Consider the following 19,494-nt stretch of genomic DNA (forward strand, 5'->3'; position numbering starts at 1 on the left):
CTGAGCTGCCAATGATATATAGATGTCTGGCTCATCATCCTCTAGTCCATCGAGATTTCTCCTGGGACCCAAATAATTCAATCCAGTCTGTGAGCCAGTCGACAAGCAGGGAATGTATATGTGAGAATCACTTCAGCTATGTCTCACTCATCTGACTCACATACCTCATGATGAGGCATTTGTCTGGAAATATTTGTTTTCTTTGAATTTTTGATGGAAAAGTAGGACAAAAAAACTGCTTGGAAAACTGAGGAGGAAAGGGGGCAATGGGAAAACTGGATGCCAGTCTGGAAGAAATTAGAAGAGGAGTTCATTCTGGAACTTATCAAACTAGTCTGCACCTTGCACTAAGGAAAGAACATGTGTTCTCCAGAAGCCTAAAGGAAAAGAAGACTCATGGACATGACTTCTTTTGTAAGATGCTTCCCTGGAAGCAGAGCTGTCCTGCTGAGAGATATGAAAGATGGAGTGAGAGGGCAGATCGTGTCTAACCACTCCATCCCATCTCCATTTTACATATTCAATGCATCCTTCCTGGAGTTCACAATAGCCTAGCCAGATATAAATTCTAAGAGAGCTGGGCTCTTAATGGCGAGAACATGAAAGTATCATGGTATTTCCCGGTACTTGATACCAGATATCAGAGGCAAGATTATTTTAAATTCAAATAGCCATGCTCCTTCTACAATGTGCATCAGCACTGTTTCTACACTAAAAAAGCCAGAACTTGTGAAGACTTTTAATTTTTAATTAATTTCTGTCAAACAGGTGAACAAAGACTTCCTTACCTGAATCTTCCCTCATTTTGAATATGAACTGATTAAATTGAAATGTCTGATATACTCCTCCCATTTTTCTTCTTTTTACTTTTTTTTTTCATTTTAAGAAACAAAGATTTGAAAGATTTTCACAGAATTTCAGTCTTTGGGAAGAAACCTCAGAGATGAGCTACTTGGTCCAACCTCTACTTGAATAAGAATCCCTTCCATAATATCCCTGAGAAATGGTCACCTAGCTTTGTTTAAAGGACAGCCCACAACCTACCAACATTGGCTTCCACTCTGGGGGAAATCATATTGCTAGGAAGTTTTTTCCTTATATTGAACCTACCTATGATCAATGCTTTGATTTGCTTTGGGAAAATTAAATGATTTAGCTAGAATTGGGCTGTAAGGTTTTTTTATTTGTCTGTTTTTGGTTTGTTTGTTTAGGAGCCATGAGTTTTAATTCTTTCTCTAACCCTAAGTCCAAGCTACAGGTTTGTCCTTAAAAAAAAGTTTGTGTCAATTTAGATATAAAGGCTGATACTATAAGCAAACTAGGAGAGCAAGGAATGGTTTACCTGTCAGATTTATGGAGAACAGAAGAATTTAAGACCAAACAAGAGAGAGAGCATTATGAAATACAAAATGGATAATTTTGATTACATTAAATTGAAAAGTTTTTGCACAAAGTCATTGCAACCAAGATGAGAAGGAAGCAAAAAGCTGGGAAACAATTTTTACAACCAATGTCTCTGATAAAGGCCTCATTTCTAAAATATATAGAGAACTGAGACAAATTTATAAGAATACAAGTCATTCCCCAATTGATAAATAGTCAAAGGATATTAACAGGCAGCTTTCAGAGGAAGAAACTAAAGTTATCTATAGTCATATGAAAAAATGCTCTAAATCCTATTGATTAGAGAAATGCAAATCAAAACAACTCTGAGGTACCCATTACACCTATCAGATTGGCCAACATGACAAAGTAGGAAAATGATAAGTGTTGGAGAAGATGTGGGAAAATTGGAACATTAATGCATTGTTGGTGGAGTTAAGAATGGATACAACCATTCTGGAGAGCAATTTGGAATTATACCCAAAGGGCTATAAAATTGTGCAAACGCTTTGATCCAGAAATAGCACTTCTAGGGTTGTATCCCAGAGAGATCATACAAAGGAGAAAAGGACCCCACATGTACAAAAATATTTATAGCAGCTATTTCTGTGGTGGCCAAGAACTGGAAATTGAGGGGATGCCCATCAATTGGGGAATGGCTGAACAAGTTGTGGTATATGAATGTAATGGAATATTATTGTGCTATAAGAAATGTTGAGCAAGCAGACTTCAGAAAAACCTGGAAAGATTTGCATGGACTGATGCTGAGTGAAGTGAGCAGAACCAGGAGAATGTTGTACACAGTAACAGCCACGTTGTGTGATGACTAACTTTGATAGACTTAGTTCTTCTCAGCACTGTAAGGATCTAAGACATCTCCAAAAAACTCATGATGGAAAATACTAACCACCTCCAGATAAAGAACTTTGGAGTTTGAATGTAGATCGAAGCATACTATTTGCTCTTTTTTTTTCTTCTGTTTTGTTTCTTCTTTCTTGTGGTTCCTCCTATTGGTTCTAATTCTTCTTTACAACATGATTAATGTGAAAATATATTTAATATGATTGTACATGTATAGCCTATATCAGATTGCACACCATCTTGGGGAGGGAGGTGGGAAAGGAGGGGGAGAAAATTTAAAACTCAAAAGCTTATGGAAGAGATTGTTGAAAACTAAAAATGTATTAATTAATATGTGTTAATTAATTTTTAAAAGTGTGTGTGTTTGTGTGTGCAAGTGTGTGTGTGTATGTGTGTGTGTATGGGCAGGGGTGGGGTTGTAGAACTTTGGTTGCCATGGTCAATTAAAGTGGTCCTTTGATGACAGACAGACACAGTTCATCATTAGACCCTTAGTAGAAGCTTTTTGGTCTTGGTATGACCTATCAAAACTTGTGCTCTGCATTGCCTCTGAGAATCAGGGCCAATTTCAGGTAATAATGAGGCATCAGAGAAACGCTAAGGTATAGATATACTGCATGCAACCTGTTTCAAGGCAAAAAGTAACCATATCAATGAGATCATCAATCTTTTGAAACAATTTGCTCTCTCATTTTTTCATGTCTATAAAACTCAGAACTAGAGAAAAATACAAAAAAAAGTAAGTTTGCAAACATTTATTTCCATCTTGAAATTTTGATACTTTGATCTTTCTCAACTTCTAGGTCTCTCTCTCCCTAACTACCTTGTATGCATTTATATTTATTTTGTATATATACATTGTATATGTGTATATATGTATCTATGTGTATATATGTATCTATGTGTATACATGTATATGTATTTCTCTCTCTTATCTAAACTATTGTATCCTGGAGAGTAGTAGTTGTTTCATTTTTTTTTTTTGGTCTTTGTATTTCTAATACCTAGCAGAGTACCTGGCTCCTAGTAGACACTTTTATCAAATTCTTGTTGCTTGATGGATTACTTTGACAGATTTATGAATGTTTTTGTAGTTTCTTTTCTCAACTTAGCACACTATATAAATACCAACGAAATATTTCTTAGAAATGAAATTTCTAAGAGGAAAACAATCTTATTTTGAATGTTTCTCTTCACTTACTAGTAGCCCAGAGTGATATTCTAACTCCAACCATTAAAAAGGAACCAGAAGAAGGCCTCTTTCATTTTTTAACAAAAAGCATTTCCAACTACATTTATCAACATACCATATTCATGATAGTGAGGATGTAAGATTCCACACTGTCACTTCCATGATAGTCAATCATCTTTCGATCCGCTACAACCAGGGTCTCCACCCATCGTTCTTTGCTGATGGATCGCCGAGACAGTCTTTTCTTCGACACATTGTTTCTCTCCCACCTTTCTCGTTGTTGTTCTTGCTGTTGGAAAACCGCATGACTGTCTAAATGTGGAACAAAACGTAAAAGATTCGATCATCTTTGGGATTCATTGTTTATTTGTGTTTGCAAAGATGCAAGCTTATGAGTATAATATTGTATAAAAGAAATGTTCTTATATAAATGCACATGTGGGTACACATGTGTGTGTACATTTTGGATGTGTGTTTATTTCCACCTAGAAAGTAGAGAATGAATTATAGACCCAGAAGAAATACAATTATGTGCCAATGAATGATGCTAAGGCTCATTGAAACCCACTCTGAATTAAAATTCAAGGCCAGTGAAAGGCTGTTAGACAAGAATGTCGCAATAATCAGTGCTTTGAAATAATGCTTTGCCTTTTATCATCATGCTGACTGTGGAGTTGAATCTTACCTCTGCTACCAATCAGTCTTGTGACCTTGATTTGCTGTTTCCTCAATGTTAAAATAGGGCTGATACTTTTCCTACCTATAGTGCAACACTAGCTTTCATCCTTTTCCAAAAGCTAGTGAGGTCGGGGGGAGATGGCATTTGTTATTAGGAAAGATGTTGTGAAGAAAATTGAGCATATGAAACAGTGCACATATAGAACCAAAGTGAATTTGAACCTGAATGTCAAGGGCAGTGATGATGAGTATCAAAGGGGAAAAACCGAGTCTTCATCAAGATGGATTTTTCTTTTAAAGAAAAGGACCATAGTTTAAGAAGAAACGTTGATCATTATCTGTAAAATAAGAAAGGTATGGAAGGGTGAACATGGACTTGTTCACAAAATCCCAGTGCAGCCATATTGGGAAATATTCCTTGAAGCTTAGAAAAGTGGTGATTTAGATAAAGTAAAAGCAAATATTGCTTCATATAGCAATTCAAAAATACCATATTCCAAAAAGCTGAAAAGGGCAAAAATATAAACAGATGAAAAAATATCACATCAATTCATGAACATGATTTGCTAAGGAAAAATGGAGACTCAATTCAATCAAATTCCATAAATCTTCATCAAGCATTTCTAGTCTCACCATCCTCCCTGCCCATCAATGCACTGCGCAGAACACTGGGCTTCCAGGCCTTCAAGGGTTTCATCCTTTCATCTCTGGAGCTCTCACCATGGGACCTACTCCAGGATCCAATATAGAACTCTCTGCTTGGCTTTTAAAGTTCTTCATAATCTGATCCTTTCCTAACTTCCAGTGTTCTCGAACCTTATTCCTTTCCATGTACTCTTTGATCCAGTGACACTGGCATCCTTCTGGTCCCTGAATACTATACTCCGTCTCCCAACTCTAAGAGTTTTTCATTGGCTATCTCCCATGCCTGGAACACTCTTTCTCCTTATCTCACTCTCCTGACTTCCCCGGATCCCCTCAAGTGTCAAAATTCCACATTCTGCAATAAACCTTTCCTGGTGTCTTCCGTCTGAGACTACCCTCAATTTATCTTGATTATATCTTATTTGAATGTAATTATTGCATGCTGTCTTCCTCATTAGATTGTAAGGACAAAGAACATTCAAAAAAAAATTTTCCCTTTTTTTTTTTAATTCCCAGAACTTAGCACAGTGCCTAAGTCATTTCAGTCATGTCTGACTGACCCTTTGTGACCCCATTTGAGGTTTTCTTGGCAGAGATATTGGAGTGGTTTGACATTTCCTTCTCTGGTTCATTTTATAGGTAGGGAAACTGAGGCAAACAGGGTTAAGTGACTCACACAGCTAGTAAGTGTCAGAGGCTGGATTTGAACTGAGAAAGACGAGTCTTACTGACTCAAACCTGGCACTCTTTTTACTGCACCACCTACCTGTCTCTGGTTCATCACAGGCAGCTAATAAATGCTAGCTGCCTGATTAACAAGGCCATGTACTTACCATCTGTCCTGCCTAAGTAATAACTAATAACTAAGTAACTAATAACACCCCACCCCTTATTCTTCTGTAAAACATAATCAAATCACTGTTGCTATTGCTACTAAGATGGGCATGTGGGCCAACTCTCTATGACTTTCAATCATCATCCTTCTGATTTCACAAATAGTGCCTGACGTGGTAGAATATTCCAAGCTCATATTAGTCTGATCAGTCACAGTCACACACACTGTAACTTGACTCTAGCATAGTGATGTCATTTTGGTTCTCTTCAAGAACGAAGGACAATAATCAACCAACCAACCAACGTTTCACAAACCAAAAGAGTCCTCCCTGATCAACACTCCCCTACATGAGTTATTGCCCCCATTAGAATATAAGTTTCTTGTGGTCATGAACTGGATGATTTTTTTTATTTGTATCTCCATGGCTTAGCATGGTTCTTGACACAGAGTAATAATTTTTCTTTTCATTTAATCATTCACTGTTCTAGGTACTGCAGAAAGAGAGATTAAAAACAAAACAGCCCCTGGCCTCAAGGAGCTTACTGCAGAAGGATGCAATATATACACAGAAAAGAACATGGTAGTAAGTGAATAAGAAAGAATGAGATAACTAGAGTTCATGGAAAAGGGAAAGAGCGTTAATAGATGGAGGATGAGAGAAGCTTCAGAGAGGAAGCAGTAACTGAGCTAAGCCTTGAAGAAAGATTAAGAACCTGAAAGATAGAGAGGACAGATAGCATTCTAAATCTGAAGTGCAGCTTGGATGGGGCCAAGAGATAGATTGCCCAATCTGGGAAGCATCTAATAATTCATTTTGATTCCATGTAGAGGATTAATGTGAAATAAGTCTCTAGTGCTAGTTTGGGACCAGATAGTTGGAAGGCTTTAAATTTCAGGCTCAGGAGTTTGCATTTCATCCTAGAGTGGATAGAGAGTCATTAAAAGTTTATTTTAAATTTAAACTAATTTAAGTGATTAAATTAATTTAAATACAGATTTAAATGATGAGACATGTATATTAGTATGATTATTTTTGGTAGCTCCATGAAGAGTCCACTGGAATAGAGATAGAATAAAGGGAGAGAGAGAATAATGATATGGTTAATGCGATAGCATAATAAAGTGATGAGAGAGGGATTGACTATGAGAGTGAAAAAAGAGGGTGGTTATGAGAGATTCTGACAAGGAAGAATCAACAGGACATAATAATTAGAGAGTTGTGGGGAGCGAGGGAGACTGAGGAGATGAAGGTGATTCTGAGGCCTGAGAAACAGTGACTTTTGGAGGTAGAATGAACAGTCAAAGAAAAATAATGCCAATTTATGAGGAGATAGGAAAAAAAAGAAAAAAAAGATTAGGATGGCTCCTCTGCCAACTCTCGTACTGTCCATTATAAATCCTGAAAGACCATTTCATTTCCAAGGGAAGAAAGCTGGTCTGAATCTGACTATCAGAAATTAAGTAAAAAAAAATCTCCAGCAAGGGCTGCTACATATTTGACTTCAGGATTTGGTACTGGAAGAATCATAGATTGAAAGAGACAGAATAATGTAACCATCCCATTTTCTTTTTCCTGAGAGGTCTTCACTAAAGCTATGCCTCAGTATTTCAAAGACTCCAGATTTCATCAATGTGTGGGCATTTTCAATACAAATCACAACCCCTCATGGCCTTAGGCAGTCTCTGTGAGTTGTGAAAGGGGAAAAATGGATAAGAAGGAGGGGGGAAATGATCTTGTGGCAAGCCTATGCTATAATTGCTTTAATATTAAAAGTTAAGTGAAAAAGCATTTGCTGAGTGCCTATTGTATGCCTAACAATGAAGGGGATAGGCACTGAACAGGATACAGAAGAAGTAGAAAATAAAAATTCTCCATTTGGAGGGTTATAATTCAACAGTAAATATAAATCAATATTCTAACTTAGGTGTTTTTTCGGTCAGAAAACACATTCCCCATCTATTAATTAATCAACAAACATTTTTTAAGTGCCTACTATGTGTCAGGCACTGGGGGTCAGGAATACAAAAGCAAAGCAGTCCCTGCCTTTAAGGAGCCTTACGTTGTCACCAAGGGAGACAATGGGCACATTTTTGCCAACAAGATGCTCCTTTCCCAAAAGGAGGTTCCTATAGATCTAGTTCAATCATCTGGGAGCCTGACCCTAATGAGAAAAGATTCAGGCCTTTTCTCATACTTTCTGATTGATTATACCCTCATTCCAGGGGAAAATCTCTTAAAGCTTAGTTTTGTTCCTAAGTAAAGTCTCCCCCAAAAGAGACTGGCAGGATCTTTTCTAAAGAAGTTGATCAATGAACAAAATAGTAGTTACCAAGGGCAGAACAGCTATTTATTTCCACAAAAAAAAATTGCTTAAAAAACAAAAGACTCATATGAGTGCATTCAAGGTCCTCTTGCCACCTGGCACCATCCTGCCTCACCAATGTTTTCTTCTATTACTTCTCTTCATGTCTTTGATGCTCCATCCAAACTAGACTCCTAGATAATTTGCAAACAAGTCCCATGTTTTCTCGGTACTGTGTGTTTGCTTACGTAGAATATCCTCCCTCTCTCTTTTCATCTAATAAACTCTCACACTAACTCGTCCTATAGAACAACCTTCAAAAGTCACTTTCTCAAGGCCTCCCCTGACGCTATCAGCCCACATCCAACTACCACTCCACCACTATGTAATAACTTTTTCTCAGTTCCTTATGAACAGCCTCTCTTCAATTCCTAATGGTTACCCCAAGGCTATCCTCTAACTAGAGCATGCCTGGAATACTCTCCCTTTTCAGCATGGTCTCCTGGCTTCCCAGGCTTCTTTCAAGACCTAGATAAAATCTCACTTTTTTTATAGGAAGCCTTTCTCCATCCGCTTTACTTCTAGGGCCTTCCCTCGGTTGATTATTTCAAATTTATCTTGAATTTAGCTTGTTTGTACCTAGTTGCTTGCATGTCATCTCCCCCACTAGACTCTGAGCTCTTTGAGAACAGATTGTTTCTTGTCTTTAAATCTACAAGACTTAGCACAGTGCCTAGCGCATAGTAGGCACTTAATAAATGTTTAACTGATTTCATTTGTTCTACTACCTTGCTTGTATTCTATACTTCAGAGAGATAAGACTGCTTGTAGGATTTGCACTACAGGATGCAAACTTTATAGGTCTGCCACTTACAAGCCTTCACATATACCATTTCTTCTCAGTCATAATACTTTCCCATTCTCCAATAGCATCCCTTCACCTACTCCAATGGCTCAAGATTTTAGCTCCTTTCAAATGAATCTTCCTTGATTCTGGTCATCCCACTAGCTCTTATATTTCAATTCTTCTGTAAGAAAGAAGATGCTTTCCCTTTCTGGAACCTAAAGATCACCAGGTCTGGGACAGGGGAGGGCAGGAGGGGGAGATGGGGAGGCTGGCATTGAGTTCAGGTCGACTCCTCTCCCAGAAGCATTCCCTTCCTGCTTGGAATTCTGTTGTTGTTTAAGTTGTTTTTCAATTGTGCCCTACTCTGCATAACCCCTTATAGAGTTTCCTTGGCAAAGATACTGGAGTGGGTTGCCATTTCCTTCTCCAGCTCATTTTAGAGAGGAGGAAACTGAAGCAAGCAGGGTTAAGTGACTTGCTTAGGGTCACATAGCTAGTATCTGATGCTGAATTTGAACTCGGTTCTTCCTGACTCCAGGCCCAGCACTCTATTACTGCGTCATCTATGAAATCAGGGGGTGAGCATGCCAGAAAGTTCAACAAGATCTATTAGATAAGGTTATCTTATCACTAGTTGGACAGCCTAGACTTGCTTCCCATGCATAAAGGGCATGGGATTTTTGATTTTTCTGTTATTTTCTGTTTATTTTTATTTGTGCCTATTTTCCTTTGAACTGCCTTGGTTTCTTCCATTTTATTTAGAAAAGTTGCCAGTCTTCTGGGTCCTTTGCTAACAGTTCCACTGCACCAAATATGCTCCCTGCATGTTGCCTAGAATGATGATGATGACTGAAAGAAAGAAAACCAAGATCAGAAAGGATAAAAAAATGTCGCTCCTAACACATCAAGACTTCACCTTCAGATATTATCAATTCACCCTGCAGGTCATATTCCAAATGTATAGATTTTAATGGTTTTCAAGCTTATTCTGCTAGACTACTGAGGCCCAAGACTAGAAGTCTTATCTATTACATTCGAAAAACACTTTCCTGAAAGCCTGTTGAGTGTAGAGAACTGTGCCAAGACTCATAAGTAGATAACGATAATACTTAATAAAATGAAGTAAGACCATTAAAGAGGTCCCAAACAAAGTACATTTCCATGGAACGTAATCTCCTTGAGGACAAGGAGTGGTTTGTTTTTATCTTTCTAATTCCTGTGCCCAGTGTATAGAATTATAGGAAAATGGATTTAGAACTAGAAGGGGCTTTAAAGGTCACAAGTCCAACCCTGCCATTTTGCAGATGATGAAACTGAGGCAGACAGAAATGAAGTGACTTGACCATGGTCACAAACCTGGTGAACTTCTGATGTGGAATTTGAACCTAGATCTTCCTGACTCCAAGTCTGGCATTCTATCCACTACCCAGGGACCAAATCCTGCCTGCTCCTTGTTTTTGTAAGGTCCTCCCTTTAGCTAAGAATATTTTGTTTTGTTTTACGTTCTGAAATAAAGTTTTGTTGCTTGTTCAGTTGTGTCCGACTCTTTGTGACCTTATTTGGGGTTTTCTTGGCAAAGATACTGAAGCAGTTTGCCATTTTCTTCTCCTGTTCATTTTATAGATGAGGAAATTGCCCCTAAATAAAGTTTTATTGTATTTAAAAATGTAAAAAAACATTTTTAGCTTAAAGGCCTTTCAAATGGCCCTCAGGTAATAGTTTACTGACCCCTGTGTCTGCTGTCTACTATAGGAGGCACTAAATAAATTTGGCTAGGCAGCTAGGTGGTACAGTGGATTCAGTGCTAGGCCTGGAGTCAGGAAGACTTGAGTTCAAATCCAACCTCAGACATTTACTAGCTGTGTGACCCTGATAACTCTCTTAACCCTGTTTGCCTCAGTTTCCTCATCTGTAAAATGAGCTGGAGAAGGAAATGGTAAACCAGTGTAGTATCTCTGCGAAGAAAACCCCAAATGGGGTCACGGAGAGTTGGACTCCATTAAAAGGACTGGACAACAACAAATAAATATGAAGGAGAAACATTCTTTATTTTTTTCTTATTTCCAATCCAAAGGTGAACATTACTATGAACAAGGAGATCAAGAAAGTCTTCTCTCTCATAGAAGATGACATTTAACTTGGATTTTAAAGGAGGAGTAGAAAAACAATAATTGAAAAGGAGAGAGGAACAACTGGGTAGTACAATGGATGGAGCACTGGTCCTGGAGTCAGGAAGACCTTAGTTCAAATCTGACCTCAGATATTTACTAGCTGGGTGACCCTGGGCAAAGTCACTTAACCCTGATTGCCAAAAAAAGAAAAAGAAAAAAGGAAGGAAAGGAAAGAAGAAAGGAAGGAGAGAGAGAGAAGGAAAGAAGGAAGGAAGGAAAGAAGAAAAAGAAAGGTTCAACATATCCTAAGCACGGGATACAGAATATTCAAGAGCATAGCATCAAGAAAGTAGAAAGATGTATAAGATCTCATTTGGCTAAGGTTCAGAGGGCATGGGTGAGTGTGAGATAATCCTGGGAAATTGAAGTTGGGCCAATTTGTACAGGGCTTAAAATGCCAGGGAAAAGAGTTTGAACTCTACTTGACAGGCAATAGGAAATCACTGAAGATTTTTAAGCACAGAAGGCACATGACCAGATGTGTATTTAAAGGTGTTTGGCAGCAGGATGAAAGGATTGTAGCAGGGAGAATGAAGGCAAGCAAACATTAGGAGAATGTTGCAGTAGTCCATGCAGGTAGTAATGAAGATAACTACTAGTTATTACTGAAGAGTAACTCAGGTAATGGCAATAGAAAAAAGAGAGGCAAGGACAGATGCATGAAATGTTGTAGAGGAATATTGGCAGTTTATTTAATAGCTGAGTGAGTGAGAAATGGGGAATAAGATTCTGAAAGTGACTGAAATAGTGAAATCAAAAGGTAATTGGCTTGGTTTTGGACACATTGAGTTTGGGGGATCAGCAGGATATCTAAGTGAAGTTCTCCTGAAAGCAGTACGTGATGTAGGGTCTGGAGCACTGAAGAGAGGTCAGGACTGGAGATTTAAGATTCACACAGGATAGGAGCAGCTAGGTGGCACAATGAATAGAACTCAGGACCTGAGTTCAAATCTAGCCCCAGACACTTGACACTTACTAGCTGTGTGACCCTGCGCATGACACTTAACCCTGACTGCTTCATCAAAAAGCAAAAAAAAAAAGTTTCACACAGGATAGACTATGTTCAGTGTACCAATTCTACATGTGGACAGAGGAATAGCAAAGGAAAGAACAGGTCCCTCCAAATCATTTGTTCACAACTCTAAGGAAAAAACCTTCCTGCTTATAGAATGATGCCATAGAGAGATAGTTCAGGTAAATACATCCAGGAAATCTAGCAATATCTAAAGAACTACCCATTCTGATTCTACTAAAGAATGAAATTAAAAGCTCAAATCTAATCAGCTCTAGAAAGGAAGTTGATATAACTATGTTTTGCTTGCTGAATTCAGGCCAAATACATTTGTGGGGTAATGGAAAGGCCCCTGGTCTGGAATCTGATCTTTGTTCTGAACCTCAATCTATTGCTAGCTAGTGGAGAAATACCTGCTAAGTTACCTCTTCAAGACTGAGTTTCCTCAGGAAGCTGGTAAATATGTTTAGTTGGCTTCATTATTGTTTAAAGTTAGGTTCATAGCTTATTTAAGACAAATGCATTTAAAAAAGAAATGAGAGAGTTGACCTAAATGATCTCTAAGGTTCTTTCTAACATTAATGTAATGGAGGACTGGCCAATGAGAGTCTAGTCCTTATAGAGGCTGACCAGCACACACAACATGCTCTGCCTGTTGGCAATCCACATGGATGCTGGGTTTGACTGCTTTGGAAATGCATGATATAGCACATAGAGCTCTTTACATCTCTGATTCAGAACATGAACAGGTATCCTATTGTTTTAGAATGACAAGAAAGTCTATTTATTTGGATGTTGAGCAAGAACTGAGGATGCACACAAAACATGTTCACAAAGTTGAAATCACTTTCTTTCCTAGGGGCGAGGATGACAAGAATTGTTGTTTGTGGGTCCCCAAGGAGGGGGCCCTCAGGCCTCTCTCTCACCTGACCACCATATGGCTATGAATGCATGTCACTGCTGTTCTCCTGTCTCTTGTATGTTTTCTTCACTTAGGCAAAGAAGTATCAGAGAAATAATGTACCATATTACTACCTTGTAAGCTTTGAAAGATTTGAAGAATCACCAGAAGTCCAGCAACTAAAGTCCACAATATACCCTGCCAGGAGCTGCAGCAGCCAAGCGTGGTGGGGAGCCAGCACTGAAAAGGAACCTGCTTGACTCAGGTGGCAGTGAATCAGCCTGGAGGCTACAACACCATGTCCTACAAGCGAGGGAACAACTCAACCATATATTACACCATACTCAGAAGCAAACTGGGTAGGAGGACTATTGGAGACCACCACCTTAAGTGTGAGTCGTTTGAAGGAGGGTAGCCTCCTGGTTGGGGTGGGGGGGTTTGTATTTTGGATCTAAGTAAATATCTCTCTCTCTCTCTCTCTCTCTCTCTCTCTTTCTGTCTCTCTCTCTCTTTTTTTTTTAGTCATTTGGGGTTAAGTGACTTGCCCAGGGCCACACAGCTAGTAAGCATCAAGTGTTTGGTCTGAGGCTGTATTTGAACTCAGGTCCTCCTGACTTCAGGGCTGATGCTCTATCCACTGTGCCACCTAGCTGCCCCTTAATATCTCTTTATAACAGTTGTTCTTGGGTTGCTTTTTAGTTGCGTCTGATTCTTCGTGACCCCATCTGGGGTTTTCTTGCAAAGATACTGGAGTGGTTTGTCATTTCCTTCTCCAACTCATTTTATAGATGAAGAAACTGAGGCAAACAGGGTAAAGTGACTTGCCCAGAGTCACACAGCTAGTAAGTGTCTGAGGCTGGATTTGAACTCATGAAGACTAATCTTCCTGACTCCAGGCCTGGCACTCTAACCACTGCACCACCTACTTACTTTTTCAACAGTTAATTAATGTTAATTTGTTGAGTGATGTTGAAAACAGATTAATTGATTAATTGATATTGGGAAGAACAGACAAGATAGAGTCTCATGAGCAACAGTACTAGCAAACCACCATCTACCCCTCAGGGTTATACCCTTGAAATCTTGACCCTTGAACAGAGAGCTAGTTAAGGTCTGGGAAATCTATGGAAAGAATATATACCTATATATTTATATATGTATATAAATTTATCTGTGTATTTATATACACTTATATGTGAATATATATATATGTCATGGAAATGGAAATATGGATTTTAAAATGTTCTAAGGACAGTGTTTTATAAATTGTACATTTTTCATCTGAAGGAAGACTTCAAGAAGACATTTTCAAGATAAGCTCAGGAGATTCAAAACAGATAAGTAACCCAGAAACCAAACCAAAAGGAACTAAATGTTAATACCAGTGATATAAGCAAATATGACTAAGCCACTAAATTTGAAAGGTTTTACATGAGAGAAAATCTTTGGCTTGCTCATATATCTTCAGCAAAGCTCACTTCATCCAGCATACAGCAAAAAGATTTTTAAGATTATTTAATGAACTATTCATTTCTCAAAACCAGTGTCTCTCTTAATAAAATTGACAGGCTTTCTAGAGGAAAAAAAGAATACAATCAAGGTTAGCTTATGTGTTAGATGCTGGGAAATGTCAAATACTAATACACCTCAAGCCCAGTGGTATGTAAAGTTGTCGATCAGTAGAAAACATGAAGACTTTCCAAATGCAATCTACCCTCCAAGGGTTTAAATAACCTCAACTGCACTGCATCACTTAAATCAGAAAAGGCAAAAAAAAAAAAATAAGGAAAGAAGATGATGGTCAGCTCAGATAAATGACAGATGTAACTTTTTCTGGATAATGAAATGGAAATAGATTTCAAGGTTCCTCCAGCCAAGGAATTTGCCCATAGGAGGAAAGCTAACATAGATAAATTTAGGGCATGTTATTATTGTTGTTGCTTAATCTTTCATTTCATTCATTACCAATGCTCCCAATGTGTAGGCAAATTTGAGTTTCCCTTTCTTTCCTTTCCTTCCTGATCCTGTGGTGCTAATAAGCTGAGAATTGGCCAAAAATTGAGCAGTAGCTCAATGAGACAGCAGGAGGCAGAATGCTGAATAATTCACAAAGTGCATAATGAGCCCCAGCACAATTGAGAGTTGATTGGATCTCATTCTTCCCTTCATCTTAGTGGCTGAGAGTATGGAGGGCAATTTGGAAACTCAAGAGCTTCACTTGTGACATTAGTGGTCACTTTCTATTGCCTTCAAGGCCTTAGCTCTCTTTAAAATGCTTGCACATCTTAGGGGAGGGCCTGCCCAACAACAGAATAGGCTGCCTTGTTCAGTAGTAAACCCCCAAATAAGCTCCCACTAGAAAGCAGATGATGGATGGTGTATAGGAGATTGCTACATTGAAAACGAGATTAGACTAAGTGACCGCAAAGGTCCCTTCCAAATCTAATATTCTATATATTACATTATTTTATTATTATATCATATATTCTAATATTCTACATATTCTAATATTCTACAATATTCTAATATTTTGAATGTGGTAGAAAATTTTGTAAATCCTGAATTTCCATATAAATTTGAGTCATAATTCTTGGAGGAATTCAGGAGTTAAAAAAAAACACTAAATTTTTTTTTTAAAACAAGCATAATTGCTATGCTGAGTGGTTTGTATTTTCTTTTTGTCTGTCTCTTTGGTCATGATGGCCTCATATGTTTTGACACTCAATGTTCTTGGCAGAATTGGAGGTGCAGAGAGGAGTCATTTATATCATGGATCCTGGGGAGCAGAGAGTTCAGAGACAAGGGTGAAATACCCAAACAGGACAACCAAAGGGACCCATGAGAGCTCTGAACACCTGGTCAGCAGAGAGGATGGAATGCAGAAAGGCAGAAAAAGAGTACAGAAAGGGTAAGTGGAAGGACTCCAAAGGGCACTAGAAATTAGGCGATCAGGATGGATTTCCTGTAGGAAGTGGCACTCAAGTTGAGTTTTGAAGAAAGCTAGGGATTCTGCAAGATGAAGGTGAGGAAGGAGTTCTTTTGAGGCATAGGGTTCATTCTATGGAAAGACATGGAGATAAGCAATGGAATGTTATATACAGGGAAACATCAAGTAAGCTAATGTGGCTGGAATAGAGAGTGCATAAAGAGGAAAAAATGTGTAATAACTTTATAGAGCTAGGCTGGAGCCAGACTGCAAAGTTGCTTAAGTGTCAAATAGAAGAGTTTACATTTTTTCATACAAATTGGGGCCACTGGACCTTCATAGCACCACAGTTGGTTTTACGCTTTTGGAATATTAATTTGGCAGGTCTATGGTAAATAGATCGGAGAGAGAGGCAGGGACATCAATTAGGGGGCTATTGTTGTAGTTCAGGTGAGAGGCGATGATTGCCTGTTTTAAGGGAGTGGTTATGTGAGTGGAGAAAAGGGGATAGGTAGAATAAACAAGACCTGATAACTGATTTTATATGAAGGGTGAGTGATAGGGAAGAGTCCTGGATGACTCCAAGATTGCAAACTTGTATGACTGGAAGGATGGAAGCACTGATGACCAAGTTTAGGAAAGGAGATGGTTTGTGAGAAAAATGAGCTCTGCTTCAGACATGTTGAGTTTGAAATGCTTATGGAACAACCAGATCAACTTCAGTGTCATATCTTAATGGAAACACATCCTAATGCCTCCTTTGTTGGTGTACTCCTTCCTAGAAATCTGTTACTACTCTGTATATATTTTGTGACTCACACCATCTGGGTTCATTTTCTCAACTTACATTGGTAAGCAGTTCTAGGGGTAATCTTGGAGATGACTGTCTTTCTAATGCTACAGCTCATGAGCCCCCCCTGGTATGCTTTCCCTAACAATCAACCAATAGACTCAATTGCTTTTTAGAATTTGGTACTTATTAGTAAATAGATCAATCAGTGGAACAGATTACATACACAGCATACACATGCAAAAATATCTAGTACCCCTGTATTTGATAAACACAAAGATCCTAGCTACTGGGATAAGGACTCAGTATTTCACAAAAATTACTGGCAAAATTGGACTACAGTGTGGAAGAAATTAGATTTAGATCAATGCCTTATACAAAAAGAAGCTTCAAATGGATATATGACCAAGATATAAAAGGTCACATCATAAACAAATTAGAGAAACATGGAAAAATTACATATCAGATCTACATATCAGAGAAAAGTTCATGACCAAGCAAAGAATGGAGAGGATCAGAGAAGATAAAATTAATTATTCTGATTACATAAAATTTTAAAAACTTTTGCACAAACAAATATAATCAAGATTAAAATGGAAAGGGGGGAAAATATTTACAGTAAGTTTCTCTGTATAATTCTAAGACATATAAAAAATTGATTCAAATTTATAAAAAAAGAGCCATTCTCCAATTGATAAAATGGTCTAGGCACAGGGGTGGGGAAGCTGCAGCCTTGAGGCCACATGTGGCCCTCTAGGTCCTCAAGTGCAACCCATTGACTGAGTCCAAACTTCACAGAACAAATCCCCTTAATAAAAGGATTTGTTCTGTAAAACTTGGATTCAGTCAAAAGGCCACACCCAAGGATCTAGAAGGCCACATGTAGGAGGCTGCAGGTTCCCCACCCCTGCCTCTCTCACTTTACAATTTTTCTTGACTCGGAGCAGGTTCTTTCTGCAAGGTACTCCACCCTTACTTTTATGGTAATCAGTCATTTACACTTCCCAGATTCCTGCTGGAGTCTTATATAGATGAGGAGCTGGCAACAAAGGTATGGTAGCAGTCTGTGCCTTACGGCAAATCCATCTTCTTGGCAGGTTTTTTCATAAGCAGTGGAGCTATTCATACTTTAGACACTTCCTAAGATGTAGAAGGATTTCCTCTTTACAGTTTAAAGTGGGCTCAACAATCACTGCAAACAGCAACTGCAGCCATGAAAATTTTAAATTAAATTAATTAATTAATTTTTTAATTAAAGAGATGCTTCTTCCTTGGAAGGAAAGATATAGCAAATCTGGACAGCATGTTAAAAAGCAGACCTTGCCAACAAAGGTCCACATAGTCAAAGCTATGCTTTTTCCAGAAGCAGTGTATGGCTATGAAAGTTGAACTGTATGGAAAGCTGAGTACCACAGAATTGATGCTTTTGAATTGTGGTGCTGGAGAAGACTTTTGAGAGTCCCTTGAACAGCAAGGAGATCAAATCAGTCAATATTTAAAGAAATTGATTCAGGCTATTCACTGGAAGGTCAAATAATGAAGCTGAAGCTTAAATACTTTGATCACATAATGAGAAGGACTCATTGGAAAAGACCCTGATGGTGGGAAAGATTAAAGGCAAAAGGAAAAGGGAATGGCAGAGGATGAGATGGATAGTGTCATGAAAACAATGAACTTGAACTTGAATAGACTTTGAGAAATAGTGGAGAATAAAAGGGCCTGGTGTACTCTGGTTCATGGGGTCATGAAGAGTCTGACATGACTGAACAACAACAACAAAAATCTTTTGTCCCACCTAATGTTTAGCTTGGGGAAGCAAGGTGGCACTGTGAATAGAGCACCAGGCTTGGAGTTGGAAAGACCTGAGTTCAAATCTAGCCTCAGACACTTATCAGCTGTGTGACCCTGGGCAAATCAATTAACCCTGTTTGCCTCGGTTTCCTTATCTGTAAAAAAAATCTTTAAAAAAAATCTGAAGAAAATGGCAAAACACTTTAGTATCTTTGCCAAGAAAACTCCAAATGGGGCCATGAACAGTCAGATACGACTACTCAACAACAATATCATAAACCTTTAGCTTTCCTGAAGTCCAACAGGGCACTCCCTTACCTTTGTATTTACTTTTTTTCTGCATGGATATTGTCCCCATCTCCTAAAGTACATAAGCTCCTTGAGGGAGTGGGGTCATACACGATACCTGAAACACAGCAAGGGCTTAATAAATGCTGAATGTAAAGGGCTTTTAGAGATGTATTTCTGAGGACAGGGTGAAGTTATCTAAGACTAGACATACAGTTAGTTCTTTATAAGATGTAAACATAAACAGGCAGCATTTTTTTTCTTTCTGACCCTGGGAAGAGCTAAGACTGTTGTGAGTTCTGCATCAGGCAAGGCATCAGCAGTGGAAGCATCAGCAGCTCCAAGTTGTTGTTGTTTTCAGTTGACAGAGAAAGAGAGTAGGCCTGCAGTGAAAGTAGAAAGCAAGGAGGCTTGCAGCCTGGTAGTTTGAACAGAAGCCAAAGAGAGTCACAATCCAGGAGTTTAAACTCAGAGAAAGGACACAGAGATGGAGAAACAAGCTTTGTGTGGAGGGGGAAGCTGGAGTAGCCTGGGGCTTTGCTGAACTGTTTCTTTCCAGGAGAAATGGGAAAGATAGGGATGTTTTAAACTCTCTTTCCTCTTACCCCCTACCAGAAATGGCAGAGCTTTATTCCAAAATTTCTTGATTTTTTAATTCTGTTCACATACCTAATTCAATTCATGCTTTTAAAGATAGCACACCAGAGACAAAAAATTATAAGTGGTCAAAAATTCTTTGGAAGATTATATGTCCTTACTTGTGAATGGGGGGGGGGGAGTTGAAAGAGAAATAAAGATAGTAGGAAAGAGACAGAGAAAGAGAAAAGAAGAAGAAGAAGAAGAAGAAGAAGAAGAAGAAGAAGAAGAAGAA

At 38.5% G+C, this 19,494-nt stretch overlaps 1 protein-coding gene across 1 annotated transcript in view; it reads right to left on the reverse strand.

Moving 5' to 3' along the window:
* Positions 1–19,494, reverse strand: part of ADAMTS12 (ADAM metallopeptidase with thrombospondin type 1 motif 12) — a 525,685-nt gene that overhangs the window by 247,215 nt on the left and 258,976 nt on the right. The window contains exon 4 of the mRNA XM_027868744.1: positions 3,552–3,748. Within this exon, the coding sequence (XP_027724545.1) occupies positions 3,552–3,748 (197 nt within the window). The remainder of the gene's footprint in view (positions 1–3,551; positions 3,749–19,494) is intronic.

This window comes from Vombatus ursinus, unplaced genomic scaffold (assembly GCF_900497805.2).
Source record: "Vombatus ursinus unplaced genomic scaffold, bare-nosed wombat genome assembly UNPS02014791.1, whole genome shotgun sequence".
NCBI classification, from domain to species: Eukaryota; Metazoa; Chordata; class Mammalia; order Diprotodontia; family Vombatidae; genus Vombatus; species Vombatus ursinus.